The sequence below is a fragment of the Macaca nemestrina genome, chromosome 5 (genome assembly GCF_043159975.1).
Source record: "Macaca nemestrina isolate mMacNem1 chromosome 5, mMacNem.hap1, whole genome shotgun sequence".
NCBI lineage: Eukaryota > Metazoa > Chordata > Mammalia > Primates > Cercopithecidae > Macaca > Macaca nemestrina.
Genome location: NC_092129.1, coordinates 13,207,421 through 13,227,837, shown reverse-complemented (window position 1 = coordinate 13,227,837; position 20,417 = coordinate 13,207,421). Strand labels below are relative to the sequence as shown.

Here is a 20,417-nt window from a genome sequence, read left to right as displayed (position 1 = left end):
GATGCTCCCCAGAGACACTGTGAAGAGCTTAGTTACCCTTTTGCTGCACAGCAGACTGCTAAGTTCAGTGCATTGCTATTCTAATTAGGCCAGTGATATTAGCATCCTGCTAGGACCTTCTTCAAAAAGACGAAGATTTACATTAATATCTCTTGATTATGTAAGTATTTGAGTGAGTGTTCATATGTGATCATATATTGGAGACAGCTTTTATATCTTTTATATCCACTAGTTTAAATACAAAACATATTCTTTTTGATGTTTTAAAAGTCCTGAATTTGTCTTCAGGATTCATAACTATCTTTTTAGATCATTATTTAAATAATAATACACCAGTACTTAAAAATCATGTGTTGACATTTGACACTAGATTTTCCATATCCAAATGGCCTTCTATCTCCTCTTATAAGTTATTTTAATCAAAGACACTTTTTCATTATTTACATGGGACTATCCTTCTTTCACAAATCTCCATGAATACGTTATAGAATAATGTCTGTTTAATGCTCCCAATTTCTGAAATAAAATGGTTTTGACTACACTTTAATAAAGAGTGTAATCTCTAAATGTGTGGTTTAGTTAAAGGGAATGTTAGGAGGGTAGTTTGAGTATTCCATCATATTGCCAGATAAATTCTTTTTTCCTTCAATTAAGAAGTGAAAAGGTGGGGGTGAGGTAGGGTTGGGGGTAGGACTGAGGGATGGGGGCCATAAGCTTTCTCTAAGGCATTCCTAGCTGAAATATCAAAATAACAAGTCTCTCAATCCTCCACTATGAGCCATCCTAATCATGCCCCTCCGTCGTTTTCTTCTTGAAGCCTAGTCCTGTAAAAACAGCAGCCTCCAGGCCCCTGCCCTTCATTCCACCCCTGCCCTCCCCACCATTAGTGTAGAGTCGAGTCTGTGGAAGGCAAACCACTCACAGCTGATGGGCCACCATCCCCCAGCTCTGCGTCCTCAGCCTCCTGCCTCTCCAGATTCCCTGGTCACATGTGTGTGGGCTCCACAGGGACACACAGCAGCTTTTGATAGCACTCCCTTAGGTGGCCTTCCCTCAGCTTCTGCGTCAGAGCCACACTTGCTGCCTTTCACACTCAGCCCACCCCGGAGCCGTTGCTGCAAACTCCCCAAGCTGGTTACCCCTTTCGTTCTGTGCATAGAGTTTAGCCCTCGCTCTTCTCAGCGTTTATAGGAAGCACCTGAGAAACATGAGAACGTGCAGTTCCTGGCCCCATGCCTGGTACTCATTTGCTGGGGTGGGGATGGGTGAGCTCTGGAATCTGGATTTTTAAGTAGGCCAGATGGTTCTGCCACAGGTGGCCCTCAGAGGATTTCCCACCCCATAGATCAGTGCACTCTTCCCGCTAGACTTTCACAGCACCATATGCCTCCTTCTCTAAGAGGTCATCCCACAGTGGTGATTTTACATTGAGTTCCGTGGACATCTGAATCACCTTTCTCTGGTATTAGGCTATCTAAGCTCTTTGAAGGCAGGCACCATCTAGTTTCACTTGCCACTGAATTTCTAGTGTTTGGCATGATGAAGTTTACAGAATGAATTAGCAAATGAAATATTAAATTATCACCTCTCCCTCCCAGCAGATTCTGTGGCTTATCTCCTTCCCACAAAGTCCCTTCAATTTAGAATCACTGCTCTAATTCTGTGCAAAGAATAGGGAGGAAAAAAGTGTATCTAATGGTAAAATAATATTTAAATTAATTCTAATTTCAAAATGTACTTTTGCTATGAATCTATATTTACAGATACATTCTATTAATAGCTCACCTTTGAGAGCATACCATATGCCAGACAACATTCTTTGTGCTTTACATGCTCATTTAATATTCACAACAACTTCAAAAGTACCATTATTATCTGCTTTTTCTAGAAAAGGCAGTTGAAGCTCAGAGAGATTAAGATGGTCTCTAGGATAGACAGCCTGACCCCAGGGCCCACTCTTGAACCACTAGGCTATGCGCCTTTGATGAATGGGCGATGGCTTGGCAATTCACGCTAAAACATATGGATTAAAAACAAACAAACAACAAGATGGAATAATGCTAGCTACTGGGGTTTCTGGGTCATAGGGAGAGAGAGAGCTTCAGTATTCAGAAGGGTCCTCTAGTCATCCACTCATTTGTTTTCTTCTCTTCCTCCTTCTCCTTCTCCTCCTTCTCCTCCTCCTCCTTCTCTTTCTCCTACTTCTTCTTCTTCTTTTTTTTTTTTTTTTTTGAGAGATAGGGCCTCACTCTGTCACCCAGGCTGGAAGGCTGGAGTGCGGTGGCATGATATGACTCACTACTGTAACCTTGAACTCCTGGGCTTAAGCAATCCTCCCACCTCAGCCTCCCAAGTAGGCAGGATGACAGGCCCACACTGCCACACCCAGCTAATTTTCTTATTTTTTGTAGAGCTAGGATTTTGCTATGCTGTCCAGGCTGGTCTTGAACTCCTGGCCTCAAGCGATCCTCCCTTGGCCTCCCAAAGTGCTGGGATGATAGGCATGAGCCATCACACCTGGCTTGCTCAAGCATTATTCTATCAGTGCAATCATTTATTCATGCAACAAATACTTACTGAGCATTAGTCTATGCAAGACATTGTGTTTCAGAATGGGATAGATGAAGCATATAAGCTGCTTGGTAGAATGATGCAATCATTCACACAGCAGAGCGTCTTGTGATGGGAGTTTTACTATAGTACTACTGCTGCTTCACTGATAGTGCTTATACAGCATTCAGTTTGTGCCAAATGTTTTAAATGCTTTACATGGATTTGCCTTTTTAGTCATCGCAACAACCCTCAGAAGTAAATAATATTATCATCCCCAATTCACACATGAAGGAATGGAGGCACAAAGAGGTGAAGTAAGTGATAGAAATACATTAAGTCAGGATTCCAGCCCAGGCAATGTGGCTCCACAATACAAAGTGTTTAGTTTTAAGAAAATGTACTACATCCTTACCTTGAGATCATAAAAGTTATCGATGAGAGTTATGAATCTTCGACCTTGAGTCCTGTTTGCCAGAGTAAATTGCGGAATGTTTCGTAAAAATATTGTATCAAAATTCTTTGATAGTTCCAAATAGTCACTGGCTCCAAGTGGCTATGATTAAAATGAAATAAAGAAAATTAAAAAATAAATCAATTCTGGTTGCCTTTGGATTAGTTTAGTGTGAAAACACCTCTTTCTTGTCACGGTGTGATCTAGGTGGTAGCTTTGGGTAACTTGACCAAATGGGGCAGTGTTTTCAGAGTAGGCTAAGGACACAGACAACATACACTGTGTTGCCTTAATAGTGATGTAAAAAAGGGGTAAGAGAGAAGACAAGAGTGTGGTGGGGAGTTAAAGAATATCTCTAGCCACAGCCTCAGCTGGTACTCTTTAGGTCTCTGTCCATATTTTTATTTCTATGACATCACTTTAAACATGTCCTAATAAATCCTTCCCGTGACTCAACTGCAAACTGCCAGTATTGGTCAACGGAGCTATTTGATAACGGCATGCTGAAGATTATACCGCCATTTTGAAATAAAGACTGTGCGTCAGTATGAAAATTATCAGAAATTACTTTTAGTTTAATTTAAGGTACAATTATTCAAGTGCAACATTGCTAACCTCTGTAGGAAATACTGAAGGGCTTAAGTGCGCAGGAGCAGATGAGAGCCCCAGAAAAACTGGAGGCAGGGCACTGCCTCTTGATACGAGGAGAATTTGGGACTCAAGGTCCACAATATTATTCATAAAAGTGCCACCTACAAATGTAAAGCACTTGTTTCTGAACATGAATTTAACTCCTGAACATTAGGAACACGATCTGCAAACACATTATTTGGGGTTAGGGACACTCCCAGGAAATGTTACCTCTGCTCGTTTTAAGCTGCCTGTGGATGACTGTACTCTGTGAGCAGCAAACCATGAGCACATGTTGGGAGAGTGTTTCTGGCCCTGCTGGAGTCAGGAGAAGCAGAGACCGACTGGCCCAGGAGCTGCTCTGAAGTCCCTCTGGAAGCTTCTGGGTCACCCTGACCGACCTCTAGGACACAGGTGGCTGAGCCTCCTCAGTTTCTGGCAGAATCCATCATTACTCCTCCCTGCCCAGAAATGTCTATCTCATTTGGGAAGTCCTTTGCATGAAACTTCTTTCAGAAATGTTGATAAGGCGATATTCCTGGGAGAATTAGGAAACCGTGAGGAGGAGGACAGTCATTCTCACCTTTGTCCATTCACTTAAGCCTACTACTGTCCTACCAACCAGCTGAAATCAGTTATGCTCAGGAAAGAAGAATTTGCATAGAGGTGTGGGGAGGTACAAGTGGGAGGTACAAGTAAATCCAGAGAGTTAGGTTCTGGAGAAGTGGTTCCCTACATAGAGAGCAGTTCTAAGAAGGATGCAGCGATTATGCGACCTAGGCAATGGGCACAAAACCAGAGACAAAGAACACCAAGAATGACCCGAGTCCTTTGGAAATGTGCTGACCGTGCCCCTTCCTCCCACCTCTTCTCACCAACCAGGTAACAAATGGTGGCCAGGAGGAGGCAACCTCCGCCCTTCCCATTTTCCTTCTCTGGCTGGAGAGCCTCTACCTCCAGACCCTGTGCCTGGCCTCAGCTGAGACAAGCCGGAGGGTTCCAGTGTGCTGTGGGTTTTTCTGGGAGTGGGGTGGGGTTGGTTTAAACTTGCTTCTCTTCCAAGAGAATCCTGCTATTGAGCCCAATACAGACCAGGAGCACGTGTTAATAGAGAAGCTGGGAGTGAGGGCTCTGGAAGGCCTGGATCTGACTCCTCAGTTGCTACTTATCAACTGGGTGCCACTGGCAAGTTACATCATCTTCCTGTTCCTTAGTTTTCTCATTTGTAAAATGGGGATTTGATTCCTATCTGACAGAATTGTGAGGATTAAATAAAATAATACATGCAAAGCATTTAGCACAGTGCCTGGGGCATACATTAGTATTCAAACCATCTTAGTGACTTTTATTTTTATTATTTTGAGCTCAAATGATTGGGCTCAGTACAAATGAATTGAGTATGTCATTCTCAAGAGGAATCCAAGACCCTAAATCAGCCTTTGTGCACTTGTCTGTCTTGGGAGTCACAGCAGGCACCAGATGAGACTGTAGAATCACCAAATAGTGAAAACAATCCCCGAAAGGGAGAGAGGGGAGGGCAAAATACAGTGTCTTTTTGTAAAAAGGAAAGCTCATACATTAAGACTCTCATGCTCTGAAGGTACACTACTTTTTTTGAGATCAGTTAGGATTTAGTGTCTCATCTTGTGTAAACCAGAAAGTATATGTAAAACAATGTAAAACATCATATTAGGTATGTAGTTACATATAATTAAGCTCACTCTTTATGCATGGATGTGATTTCTATCAGAATAACTACATGCCCAAGGAAAATCATTATCAGAAGTGCACTGAAGTGCCTAGGGCAACTGAAAATCAGAATTTTGCCCATTCAGCTATTTTACAAATTATATACCTTTGGCAGTAGGTTCTGCAATTGCCATTATATTAGCAACTATTCTTTCCCCTCATATCCCTAAAACAATTACATGCTCATTCACATAAAGAAAACAAAGCTCAATAGAGTTATCTGTCTCCTTTCAAGACAACCGTCATTGGGCGAATGTGGAATTGTTGTTTAATACATTCAGTTTAGGATGAGGAAAAAGTTCTAGAGGTAGACAGTGTTGATCACTGTACAACGATATGAATGTACTTAATGCCTCTGAACTGTACACTTAGAATTAGTTAAAATGGTCAATTTTATGTTATATACAACAAAAAAAAGTCATTCAAACAAGGAGAGGTTATTCGTTGCCAAAGAGATCTCTCTCAATTTAAGCCATGAAGAGATAGCAATATTACTTTTTTCTTTAAAAACATGAGAAAGAAAAATGAAATGTATTAATCAAAGAAGGAAGTCTCCCCCCCGCCCTCAAAAAAAAAAATCAGGTCCAATAAGAATAGGACTAATTTAAAATAATGACATTTTGGTTTTTAATAAATTCATGGGTAAGCATATTTCTAAAAAGAAAAGTTCAAAAAAGTAAAAAATAAAAAAGAGAATAATAAATAGGAAAGATAAACAAGAAAAACAATTCAGTTGGCTCTCCATATCTGTGGGTTCCACATCTGCAGATCCAACCAACTGCCGATCAAAATATTTGAAAAAAATATATAACACAAAAACCAACACAAATATTAACAAGTAATACATTATAACAACTATTTACATAGCATTTACATTGCACTAGGTATTATAAATAATCTGGAGATAATTAAAGTATAGCGGAGGAAGCCAGGCCCAGTGGCTCATGCCTGTAATCCCAGCACTTTGGGAAGCTGAGGTGGGTAGATCACTTGAGCTCAGGAGTTGGAGACCAGTTTGGGCAACATAGTGAAACCCCATCTCTACAAAAGATACACAAAGTTAGCCAGGTGTGGTGGTATGTGCCTGTGGTTGCAGCTACTCAGGAGGCTGAGGTGGGAGGATCGCTTGAGCCTGGGAGTCTGAGTTTGCAGTGAACTGAGATCACCACCATTGCACTCGAGCCTGGTCGTCTGAGACCTTGTCTCAGAAACAAACAAAAAATACGGGAGGATGTGCATGGGTTATATGCAAATACTACTCCATTTTATATCAGGGACTTTAGGATCTGCAGATTTGGTGTCTGTGGAAGGTCCTGGAACCAATTACCCATGGATACAGAGGGGTGACTGTACTTTAAACAAAACCAGTCAAAATCCATGACACAGCCCAGGTCAATGTGCTCCCATTTATAGCATGTCTTAATTTCAGCAATTTTTTCCCATGTAGGGATGATGACTAGCGTGTTGTCAGTATTTTTCTCCATAAATGTCAGATAATATCAAGTACATCTACGTATGTATATTGCCTCTGCTCCATTCCTTTCTCTTCTCCTTCTGATACTTTAAACGAACTAGGTTAAATGTCATACTCTCCTTTTATCCTTTATTTTGTATATTTCTTTATTACTTCTCCATGATTCATTTTGGATAGTTTTTCTGATCCACTGTGATTCTCCTTAGCTGTGTTTAATCTGCTCTTAAGCTCATCCCTTGAGCCCTTAATTTTGGTTACTACACTTTGTAGCTCTAGAATTTCCACTGATTCTTTTTCAAGGTTGAGATGTCTCTTTTTGTTATCTCTAGATCTCTTCTGAAGCATAGTTCCAAGTCCATTTTTTTTTTTTAAAAAAAGCTCTTTGAATATGTAAGTCTAGTTGTTTAAAATATGGGCTCATAATTCAAATATCTGGAGTTCCTAATTTTATTGTCTGTTGTTTTTGTTTGTTCTCATTCACAGTGTCTTGGCTCCTCATATGCCTGGTTATCTTTGTACATCCTGGATTTTACCATTGAAAAAAAATACATATAGAAAAAAATCTGGCCGGGCACACTGGCTCACGCCTGTAATCCCAGCACTTTGAGAGGCTGAGGCGGGTGGATCACAAGGTCAAGAGTTCAAGACCAGCCTGGCCAAGATGGTGAAACCCCATCTCTACTAAAAATATACAAATTAGCCGAGCGCGGTGGCAGGTGCCTGCAATCCCAGCTACTCAGGAGGCTGAGGCAGGAGAATCACTTGAACCCAGGGGGTGGAGGTTGCAGGGAGCTGAGATCGTGCCATTGCACTCCAGCCTGGGTGACAAAGTGAGACTCCATCTCAAAAAAAAAAAAAAAAAAAAAAAAAATCCAAGCTCAGGGCTTGAGGTTTTCTAAGAATTCAGCTGAAAATCTGGCTGAAGTCCATGAGAGGGCTGGCTTATTTCTGCTTTATGCTAATTCCTAAGTGCAGTCCTTCAGGACTTCAGGATGAAATCTACTCAGGACTTTATCCAAAATTGGGGAGACAGGCAGTTAAATAGGTTCCCATCCATGGATGGCCCTGGTCTCTGACTTTTGTCCCACTAACACAATAAGGCTGCCAAAAGTAAGCTCAGTTCACCTCATTTTGAAAACAAGATTGCTTAGTACATACCAATATCCATGTTTTTCTCTTCTTTCTGGGCACACAGATAGACTACAGGCACCCTTCATTTTATTGTGCTTCATTTTACTGCATAAATTCTGAAGATACTTTTGTTTCATTTACAAATTGAAGATTTGTGGCAACTCTGCATCAAGCAAGTTTGTTGGTGATATTTTTCCAACAGCATGTGCTCACTTCATGTCTCTGTGTCACATTTTGGTAACTGTCACAATATGTCACACTTTTTCATTATTATTATATCTGGTATGGTGATCTGGGATCAGTGATCTTCCATGTTACTGTTGTAATTGCTTTGGGGTGCCACGAACCACACCCTTATAAGACGGTGGACTTAATTGATGCATTTTGTGTGTTCTGACTGCTCCACCACTGGCTGTTCCCCCATCTTTCTTTCTCTCCTCAGGCTTTCCTATTCCCTGAGATACAACAATATTAAAATTAGGTCAATTAATAACACTACAGTGGCCTCTGTGCTCAAGTGAAAGGAAGAGTTGTACATCTCTCATATAAAAGCTAAAGCTAGAAATGATTATGTTTAGTGGGGAAGGCATGTCAAAAGTCAAGACAGAAGCTAGGCCTCTTGAGCCAGTTAGCCAAGTTGTGAATGAAAAGGAAAATTTCTTGAAGGAAATAAAAAGTGCTACTCCAGTGAACACACAAACGATAAGAAAGTAAAAAAGCATTATTGTTGATTTGGGGAAAGTCTGAGTGGTCTAGATAGAAGATCAGACCAGCCACAATGCTTCCTTAAGCCAAAGCCTAACACAGAGCAAGGCCCTGACTCTCCTCCATTACACGAAGATTGAGGGAGGTGAGGAAGTTGCAGAAGAAAAATCGGAAACTAGCAGAGGTTGGTTCACGAGGTTTAAGGAAAGAAGCCATCTCGATAACGGAAGTTCATGGTGAAACAGCAAGTGCTGATGTAGAAGCTGCAGCAAGATCTAGTTAAGATCATTCATGAAGGTGGCTACACTAAACAACAGATTTTCAATGCAGATGAATCAGAAGAAGATGCCCTCTGTGACTTGCATAGCTAGAGGGAAGTCAATGCTTGGCTTCAAAGCTTCAAAAGGATAGACTGACTCTCTTGCTAGGGGCTAATGCAGCTGGTGACTTTAAGTTGAAGCCAATGCTCATTTACCATTTTGAAAATCCTAGAGCCCTTAAGAATGATGTTAAATCCACTCTGCCTGTGCCCTAAAAATGGAACAACAAAGCCTGGATGACAGCACATCTTTTTATAGCATGGTTTAGTATGTATTTTAAGCCCCCTTTAATAGCTACTGCTCAGAAAAAATAGACTTCTTTCAAAAGATTACTGCTCATTGACAATGCACTTGGTCACCCAAGAGCTCTGGTGGAACTATACAAAGAGATGAATGTTGTTTTCATGACTGTTAACACAACATCCGTTCTGCAGCTGATGGATTAAGAAGTAATTTTGACTTTCAAGTCTAATTATTTAAGAAATACATTTTGGAAGGCCATAGCTGCCACATATAGTGATTCCTTTGATGGATCTGGGCTAAGTTAATTGAAAACCTTCTGGAAAGGATTCATCATTCTACACACCATGAAGAACATTAGTGCTTCATGGGGAGGAGGTCAAAATATCAACATTAATAGGAGTTTGGAAGAAGAGGATTCCAAGCCTCATGGATGACTTGGAGAGGTTCAAGAGGAAGTAACTGCAGATGTGGTGGAAATAGCGAGAGAACTAGAATTAGAAGTGGAACCTGAAGATGTGGCTGAATTGCTGCAATCTCATGATCAAACTTGAACTGATAAAGAGTTGCTTCTTACGGATGACAAAGAAAGTGGTTTCTTGAGATGGAATCTACTCCTGGTGAAGATGGTGTGAACACTGTTGAAATGATAACAAAGGATTTAGACTATTATATAAACTTAGCTGTTAAAGTGGCAGGGGTTGAGAGGAGTGACTCCAATTTCAAAAGAAGTTCTGCTGTGAGTAGATGCTATCAAACAGCATCACTTGCTACAAAGAAATCTTTTGTAAAAGGAAGAGTCCGTTGTACAGCAAAGTTCATTGTCTTATTTTAAGAAATTGTCACAGTCATCCTAACCTTCAGTAATCACCACTGTGATCAGTCAACAGTCATCAACATTGAGGCAAGAGGTTGGGCATGGTGGTTCATGCCTATAATCCCAGCACTTTGGGAGGCCAAGGCAGGCGGATCACTTGAGGTTAGGAGTTTGAGACCAGCCTGGCCAACATGGGGAAACCCTGTGTCTACTAAATATACAAAACCAGGCCAGACACGGTGGCTCATGCCTATAATCCCAGCACTTTGGGAGGCCGAGGTGAGTGGATCACCTGAGGTAGGGAGTTCGAGACCAGCCTGATAAACAGGGAGAAACCCCATCTCTACTAAAAATACAAAAATAGCCGGGTGTGGTGGCACGTGTCTGTAATCCCAGCTACTCAGGAGGCCGAGGCAGAAGAATCACTTAAACCCAGGAGGCAGAGGTTGTGGTGAGCCAAGATTGCGCCATTGCACTCCAGCCTGGGCAACAAGAGCAAAAAAACTCCATCTCAAAAAACAAACAAACAAAAACAAAACAAAACAAAACCGGGCATGGTGGCTGCACCTGTAATCTCAGCTACTCAGGAGGCTAAGGCAAGAGAATCGCTTGAACCTGGGAGGCAGAGGTTGCAGTGAGCCGAGATCATGCCATTGCACTCCAGCCTGGGCGACAGAGTGAGACTCTGTCTGGGTAAAAAGAAACAAAACAAAACATTGAGTCAAGAAAAGCCTATACCAGTAAAAACATTACAGCTAACTGAAGGCTCAAATGATTGTTAGCATTTTTTAGTAATAAAACATTTTTAAATTAAGGTATGTATTTTTTTGACATAATGCTATTGCACACTTAATAGACTACAGTATAAACATAGCTTTTATATGTACTGGAAAACCAAAAAATTCCTGCGACTCATCAGTTCCAGTGGTCTGGAACCAAGCAGCAATATCTCCAAAGTATGTCTGTATTAATGCCCAGCCTCCCTTGGATTTAAGTGTGGCTGTGTGATCAAGTTCAGACCAGGGAATGAGAGAGACAGTAATATGATCATTTCAAGGTCTAGCCCATAAAAACATTCTACACAGAATCTTCCTTCTTTTCCTCATCTGTGGCTGAAGAGAGAGGACTCTAAGGACTTAAAGGAGAGATGAAGTTTGGGTCCATGAAGGACTGCATGGAGCTACATTTCCTTGTCAGCCTGCATCGGATGGTAATATGTTCAAGAAATACATGCTTATTTATTAACCCTCTAATTTGGGGGTTATTTGTTGTAGCAGTTAGCCTATCCCACTACTAATTTCATCTAGCTTTCTTCATTGCCCTAACAAAAAAGGTGGTGCAAATTAGAGAGTCGACCATTACTGAAAATACAAAACTTCTTAATGTTTCCTTGTATGAATGAGGATTCTTGTTCACGCAGATAGTAACTATCAAAAATTTCTCTTCAGCCGGGCGCAGTAGTTCACGTCTGTAATTCCAGCACTTTGGGAGGTCGAGGCAGGCAGATCACTGGGTCAGGAGTTTGAGACCAGCCTGGCCAACATGGTGAAACCCCGTCTATTAAAAATACAAAAAACTAGCCGGGCGTGGTGGTGTGTGCCTGTAATTTCAGCTACTTGGGAGGCTGAGGCAGGAGAATCGCTTGAACCCAGGAGGCAGAGGTTGCGGTGAGCAGAGATCACGCCATCACACTCCAGCCTGGGCAACAGAGCAAAACTCTGTCTCAAAAAAAAAAAAAAAAATTCTCGTCAAAGTAGGCAAAAAACATGAACAGACACCTCTTGAAACAAGAAATACAAGTGGTCAACAAAGATAGGAAAAAATGCCCAACATCATTAATCATCAGAGAAATACAAATTAAAACCACAATGAGCTACCATCTCACAAAAGTCAGAATGACTATTACTAAAAAGCCAAAAAATAGCAGATGTTGGTGAGGAATGTGGAGAAAAGGGAATGCTTATACATTGTTGGTGGGAATGCAAATTAGTTCAACCCCCATGGAAAACAGTATGAAAATTTCTCAAAGAACTAAAAATAGAACTACCATTCAACCCAGCAATCCCACTACTGGGTATCTACCCAAAGGATAGTGCAAAAAAAGACACCTGCACTCATGTTTATCAAAAAGACACCTGCATTCATGTTTATAACAGCACTATTCACAAACAACAAAGGCATGGAAGCAATCTAAGTGTCCATCAATGGTGGACTGGATAAAGAAAATGTTTGTGTGTGTACACACACACATATGTACACACACACGTACCATGGAATACTACACAGCCATAAAAAGAATGAAATCATGTTCTTTGCAGCAACATGGATGCAGCTGGAGGCCATTATCCTAAGGAAATTAACAAAGAAACAGAAAATCAAATACTGCATGTTCTCACTTGTAAACGAGAGCTAAACAATGGGTACACATGGACATAAAGATGGAAAAAATAGACACTGGGGACCCCAAAAGCAGGAGCAAGAGAAGGGGGCAAGGGTTGGAAAAATTACCTATTGGTCACTATGTTCACTATTCAGATGACAAGCACCCTAGCAGCCCAAATTCCAGCATTATACAATACACTCATGTGACAAACCTGTGCATATACCCCCTGAATCTATTATTTTTTTTAAAAATTCCTCTTCCAATTTTCTTCAGATTTTTTCTGGGGGAGGGGGGAGGACTGGATCTACTCTTTTGCCCAGACTGGAGTGAGTGCAGTGGTGTGATCTCAGCTCACTGCAGCCTTGACCTCCTGGACTCAAGCGATCCTCCTACCTTAGCCTCTGAGTAGCTGGAACTACAGGTGCACTCCACCTACTAATGGAGCCCAGCTAATTTTTTTTTTTTTTTTTTTGGTAGAGATGAGGTCTTGCTATGCTGCCAAGGCTGGTCTCAAAATCCTAGGCTCAAGCAATCCCAAACACCTTGGCCTCCCAAAGGACTGGGATTACAGGCATGCACAACCATGCCTGGCCTGGATTATCATTTTAAAAGTCTTTTTTTTTGTTTAAGTTTTTTTTTTTTTTTTTTTTTTTTTGAGACGGAGTCTCACGCTGTTGCCCAGGATGGAGTGCAGTGGCGCGATCTCGGCTCACTGCAAGCTCCGCCTCCCAGGTTCCCGCCATTCTCCTGCCTCAGCCTCCTGAGTAGCTGGGACTACAGGCGCCCGCCACCGCGCCCGGCTAATTTTTTGTATTTTTAGTAGAGACGGGGTTTCACTGTGGTCTCGATCTCCTGACCTTGTGATCCGCCCGCCTCGGCCTCCCAAAGTGCTGGGATTACAGGCTTGAGCCACCGCGCCCGGCCATTTTAAAAGTCTTAATCAGGAATTGCATTTATCCCATTTCAAGTATCAAAACTGACTTTTAAAAAGTTATGTTTATGGGCTGGGCATGGTGGTTCATACCTGTAATCCCAACACTTTGGGAGGCTGAGGTTGGTGGATTTCTTGAGCTCAGGAGTTTGAGACCAGCCCGGGTAAGATAGTAAAATCTCATCTCTACAAATAATACAAAAATTAGCCACATGTGGTGGCACGTGCCTGTAGTCCCAGCTACTTGGGAGGCTGAAGTGAGAGGATGGCTTGAACCCAGGAGGCAGAGGTTACAGTGAACCAAGATGGCGCCACTGTACTCCAGCCTGGGCGACAGAGCAAGAATTTGTCTCAAGAAAAAAAAAAAGGTTATGTTTATGCAGGGAAGTTTCTCATTACAAATTTGAAAACATTTTGATAGTTTTATTCAAATTCAATATTTCTTTTTTTTTTTTTGAAACAGAGTCTCACTCTGTCACCCGGGCTGGAGTGCAGTGGCACAATCTTGGCTCACTGCAGTCTCCGCCTCCTGGGTTCAAGCGGTTCTCCTGCCTCAGCCTTCCAAGTAGCTGGGATTACAGGTGCATGCCACATGCCTGGCTAATTTTTCTATTTTTAGTAGAGACAGGGTTTCACCATGTTGGTCAGGCTGGTCTTGAACTCCTGATCTCAGGTGATCTGCCTGCCTCGGCCTCCCAAAGTGCTGGGATTACAGGCATGAACCACCATGCCCGGCCGATATATTTCAAAATATATTTGTAAGTTTATTTTTCTTCTCATCATCATATAATATACAGAAATATAATGAATGTTTTCACCAAACTACATATCGATGCTGCCAAATCATCTTATACAACCCTGTGTATCCCACAAAGGACATCACTTTTGATGTGTGACATCTTGATCAATGTGACCAATACTGATTTAAATACAAATGTTGCCTTTTGTTCCCAAGCATTCATTATTTTAAAATGTTTGGGTTATTTAAAGATGTTTACTTGGATTAACTAAAAACTTCTCTAGAACTAAATTACAATAATTTAAAATCCATTGGAGAATTGTAGAAGGCCTATGTTGGGCGGGGGTCATCTGATTATAGTAATGGCTGCAATTGTTCTTGCCTCCTTGTCCATATCCTTTGGATTGCAACTTTCTAGCTCTTGCATTGAGACATGGAGTCTATTCTTTACCATGGCTCAACTCTTTACCATGGCCAACAGAATGAAGCAAAAGTCACAGCTTTCAAGTTCTGAACTTAGGTCTCAAGAGGCTTTGCATGCTTCTGTTCACTCTTTTGCAATACCTTGGCTAGCCTGCTGGAGGAGGAGAGAACACAAGAAGATTGCCGAAATTGCCAAATTTTGCCAAAAATTGCCAAAGCCAAGAGAGCATCCTAGGCTAGCATACAGCCAGCTGGCCCCACACAGATGAGAAGAGCCTAGCCCAGAGCAGCAAACTGACTGCAGATGCACACATGAACCCAACAGAGATCCAAAGAACGCCCCCATAGCCTGTAGACTAGAGGGTAATAACAGATGCTTATTGTTACTCAGTTTATGTCATTGAATTTTGGGGTGATTTATTATGCAGCAAGAGCTAATGAAAACACTATACTTGCTACAGAGATTTACTACTGAAAGCTTTTATTTTAAGTCATTAGCAAGTCCAGCCACTCTAGAAAAATATGATCCAGCTTTTATAGTTAAAAATTAGTTTTGCATAATTGGTAAGTATATTGAAACACATATATCACCATTTATTTTGTTTATTTTTATAATCAATTTTGGAATTTTTATGGTATAATATGAAACTTATTTCTAGAAATAAAACTTATGATTTATTGTATACAAGAACTAGAAGGAAAAAGTTGGAAAATTTTGTGGTATCGTTTTAGAATACAAGAAGACATGGACCCAATCAAATACAAGCAGAGAACTGCAGGGAGAGAGCAAACTGATATGAAAAAGGAATTAAGTGAGACAAAGATTGACTACAATAAAACTAAAATTGTAACAGCATTCCAACATAAAAAAATGAATATAGAATTTGAATAGACAATTCATGGAACAAAGAATATAGTAAGTAAAAGAGGCTAATAAACAAATGAAAAAAATAGTCAAGCTCAGTAGTAATAAAGAAATTCTTATTTCAAAGAAATAAGAATGTTGTATCATTTTTCAAATAGCAATTTGGCAATGAAAAATAAATTATGCAATTTGATGCCAGCAAACATGTAATGCAGCGTCCATTGCTTCTGGAAGATCAAATTAGTTTAGTTGTTCCTGAAAACAGTTTGTTGGGTTGTAGTAAAAGCCCTAAAAAAAAGTTATAAACTTATACCAGTCATTTCACTTCTAGAAATCAATCAGGAGAAAGTGATCAGAAATTCAACCAAAGGTTATACGTAAGGTTATGTATAACTATGTCACCAAAAAGCGACTTTAATATCTAAAAACAGAAGAATGGTTCAATAAATTAAGGCACATTGATATAATAAAATAATATGTTGTCAACAAATAATGGTGTCCATGAAAAATATTTTATGATACAGAAACATGCCATGATTTAAAAAAAACTAAGTGAAAAACATAATGCAAAATTATATATTTGTTTTGCCCAAAATACATATGCAGAAAATAGCATAAGTAAATATATTTAAAATGTTAGTTGTTATTTCTAAATGGAGTGAAAGACTTAGAGGTATGTTTAATAATCTTCACTTTTTTTTTGGTTTGTCAGTATTTTCCAAAGGAGAAAGAAGCAAAATGATTATGACAAAAAAGAGCAAAACCAAAATAATGATGTAGAAAAACAACATTAAAGATCTTTATTAATTGCAAAGTATATTCTCTGTGTTTTTATTTTTCAGCTATTTCATCCCCTGCATCTTCCCTAATGTTATAATACATCATGAATATGTAAAATATGCAACACAAAGCATATACTAAAGACCTTGAGGAGCTACAACGCCATTTAAATTTGCTGTTGTCACCCTCATTTATGTCATTGTACAAGACAGGGAGTCCTATTCACCTCAGTGTCCCCAGCACCTAGCACAGACTAGGGAACAGAGTTTTGCATAATACATAATTAATGAATAAATAAAGACACTATCACTAAGTCTTCAAAATCAATTATAATTACCGAATGCTTAATAAATATGAGGCATTGTATTAAATCCTACAAGAACTTTGCAAAACACAGGGAAAAGACATTTCTCTACTTTGATCACACTAACATACAACTAAATTACGTGCACAGTATATCTATGGCAGTTGCAAATATTTATACTTTTGTTTTGCATTAGTTGATCCTCCTATGTAACTAAACCATAGCATAATACACTTTTTGAAACCATAATTAGTATTGTGAATTCATGCATTATGCCCTATGAATAATTAAAGCATACGATTACTTTGAGTAACTAAATGGCACTTCAGTTAGTAGCATCCTTGAGTATGTTATTCTAGCTCAAAATTCAAGTAGGATTATCTAAGGCTGATTTTCTTATGATAGATAATGATGACATTCTCCATCTTTCCACCTGAGCAATTAAAAAGTTTAATAGTCTTTGATGTGGCTGGTTATCTGAATAATTTTCTTAACAGGAACAATTAAAATCCACTTATTTGATGGTTTGTGCAGTCTCCACTATTGTTTCAAACTCTGTTTCTGTGGAAACCTGATGAAAACTTAAAGAACTTTAAATCTATAATGAGTTTGCAAAGTGTTTTCCTTAATTACCAAGAGTATACAGCTGGATTATATGTAGCCCAGTTTCTCTAACAAACTTAAAAATAAAGAGCTTGGGCCGGGCGCGGTGGCTCAAGCCTGTAATCCCAGCACTTTGGGAGGCCGAGACGGGCGGATCACGAGGTCAGATGATCGAGACCATCCTGGCTAACACGGTGAAACCCCGTCTCTACTAAAAAATACAAAAAACTAGCTAGACGAGGTGGCGGGCGCCTGTAGTCCCAGCTACTCAGGGAGGCTGAGGCAGGAGAATGGCGTAAACTCGGGAGGTGGAGCTTGCAGTGAGCTGAGATCAGGCCACTGCACTCCAGCCTGGGTGACAGAGCGAGACTCCGTCTCAAACAAACAAACAAAAAATAAATAAATAAAGAGCTTGCCTGCTGTCTCTTTTCTCCTATATGTGAAATGGCCCAGTTGTCTGCTTTGGTATTGACCCTGGTGCCAGAAGTGGGAATTTTCTCAATGCCACACCAATGTGGAATGCACAATCATTACCATGAGACCACCTTCTGCCCTCCAATGATCCACTTCACTTCAGTATACCTAAATGAGCTGTCAGCTTGAGTTTCTTTTTTCTCTGCTTCACTAATGCTTGCTCTGCTACCATTATTTCAGCTGAAGTAGGACGATTACGATTTCGAGCTCTATCTAGATTACACGGTCCTAAGAGTTACTCTTTATCTGTATAGACTACTTCTTATAAACCCTTTGTAGGAATACGCTGATAGCTCTTCATTAAACAAACATGCGTGGCATCCTACTTTAATTACATGGCAATGACAATACTTCATATCTTAAAGAGAAGTACCTTTTAATAGAAAAATGCTTGAATGGAATTAGGGTGAATGTATCCTTTTCAAAACAAACTGAAAATACCATATGAATTCATGTTAAGACTATTTTTATGTGTCAGATTCCAAAATAATAAATATAATAATTAGAAAAACAAGGCTGGGCATGGTGGCTCACGCTTGTAATTCCAACACTTTGGGAGGCCGAGGTGGGTGGATCACTTGAGGTCAGGAGTTGGAGACCAGCCTGGTCAACATGGTGAAACCCCATTTCTACTAAAAATACAAAAAAAATTTTGCTGGGCATGGTGGTGCCCACCTATAATCTGAGCTACTCGTGAGGCTAAGGCAGGGGAATCACTGGAACCTGGGAGGTGGAGGTTGCGGTGAGCTGAGGTGGCACCACTGCACTCTAGCCTGGGTGACAGAGCAAGACTCTGCCTAAAAAAAAAAAAAAAAGAAAAGAAAGAAAAAAAGCAGAGCACTGAAATGTGTGTATTTGCAGAGTAAATAATTTCCCAAGATTCATATGACACCTTAATATAAGAAATCTCATGAATATGAAGTCCAAACACCCAGCTAGGAAATATCTCACCATTCCAGAAAATATCACCAATTCGTAACACATTCTACTTCTCAGGGTGTTCTCTGGAGTACTGAGGGAAAGGCTTTGCCATTTGATTTACACAGTCTCAATGGCAGGAGGCTGGTTCTACCTAAATCTGCCAGATCTTTGTTAAATTCTCTAACCCCTTTTAATGGTTAATACAGTATTTTTTTTTGCGGGGGGCGGGGGGGTGCATATTTTGCTTGTAGAAACAATGACTTAACAAAAAAATCAATGTGATTTACCTGACCAGCTTTGTGTATGTAATAAAGAGATATTCAAATTCTAGAGATGTCTAATTCTGGGGATCCTGGAACTGACAATTTTCTCAAGACACAAGCCACATCAAGTCAGGTCTATCAAATCAGATCTACCATGTGAAAAGCACCATGTTGGACTCATTGGGGCAGGGGAGCAGGGGGAGCGGGAATCGAAACAATTGGCATAAAAACGGAAAACCAAAATGAAAATGTGAGGCTGGGTATGGTGACTCACACCTGTAATCCCAGCAGTTTGGGAGGCTGAGGCAGGCAGATTGATTGCTTAAGCTCGAGACTGGCCTGGCCAACATGACAAAACCCCATCTCTACCAAAATACAAAAATTGCCAGGCACGGTGGCACAGGCCTGTAGCTACTTGGGAGGCTGACACACAAGAATCGCCTGAACCTGAAGGGCAGAGGTTGCAGTGAGGTGAGATCATGCCACTGCACTCCAGCCTGGGTGACAGTGAGACTGTGTCTCAAAAACAAAAGAAAAGAAAAGAAAAAGAAGATGAAGTAGGAAATTGTCCTAATTAGCATGATCATCATTATTAATAAGCATCGCTAAATGTAAGCATCAATAAAACTCCAAGACAATACATAACAACTGCAAAAGCATATCCACGACATGGTAAAAATTAGTGGAACGAGTTGTACTAACCACCTGGGATTGAATGAACCAGACTATACCTTGCTAATTGCCTGGCATCTGTTGTTTGGTAGACATTTAACATCTAGGAGAAGTCAAGTTGCTCCTTTTGGAAATGGGATAAACTGGGTTCGACCATACAACAGAATTAACAACAGCAAATGAGCTAGTGTAGCTCAGAGCCCCCACTCAGAAAGACGCCCCATATTTCTAGAGTTAAGAAGTCTTGCCTAGGTACTTTATTCAGCTTACGTTTGCAGCTTAACTGTAGTGTGAGGGGCGGTCAGAAGGCAGAGGAGCCTGTGAAGAACAAGGCTGCTGCTTCGGTTTGTGAGGCTGGAGAAGACGGGCCTTCACACACCTTGGCTCACCATATAGTGGAAGCTATCTTCACCACCAGATGATTTAGCCTGGCTCGACTCTCCTCCTAGTTCTCACAGTAGCTAAGGTTTCTGAATTAAAGAAACCAGAGGTTTACGCTTTGGAGTTTATTAGATGCTGTGGGAACACTTCGGACAGCTAGGTTTTGATTCTTATGGTTCCCTTGCTAAAATTTGTTTAGCTTCAGGCCAATCCTAAGCAAACCCGATTCTAGAAAAACAGGAACAGCACAAGTGAGCTGGATAGTACATTACAGTGAGCATTTAGCCTGATAAATGAACCCACACTCTCCAGATCCAGGAACACAGTAGATAATATAACATTTTTAAAAAACATGCCATTACAAATGTCTGTCTCTCTCTCTCTTTCTCTCTTTCTCTCTGTACGTGTGTGTGTGTGTGTAATTATTTGATTGGTTAGTTTAATATTTTTAAGAACCTTTTTGGCTTTTTGTTAAAAGGCATTTACTTTAACATGATCCTCTACTGTTAAACATGTACAATTCACCCTTTAAAGTCATAAAGAACAAAGAAAAAATTTATTGTAACTGCACTAACATCTAGTCCTGTGAAATTATTCTGAATATTAGC

At 40.4% G+C, this 20,417-nt stretch overlaps 1 protein-coding gene across 18 annotated transcripts in view; it reads right to left on the bottom strand.

The window, feature by feature from the left end:
• Positions 1-20,417, bottom strand: part of AFG1L (AFG1 like ATPase) — a 256,149-nt gene that overhangs the window by 39,089 nt on the left and 196,643 nt on the right. For all 18 annotated transcript variants that reach the window (XR_011623284.1, XR_011623285.1, XM_071096259.1 and 15 more), the window contains one exon: positions 2,966-3,106. Coding sequence is in view for 16 of the 18 variants with exons in the window: in XM_071096259.1 (XP_070952360.1) it covers positions 2,966-3,106 (141 nt within the window). In the remaining 2 variants the exon portion in view is untranslated. The remainder of the gene's footprint in view (positions 1-2,965; positions 3,107-20,417) is intronic.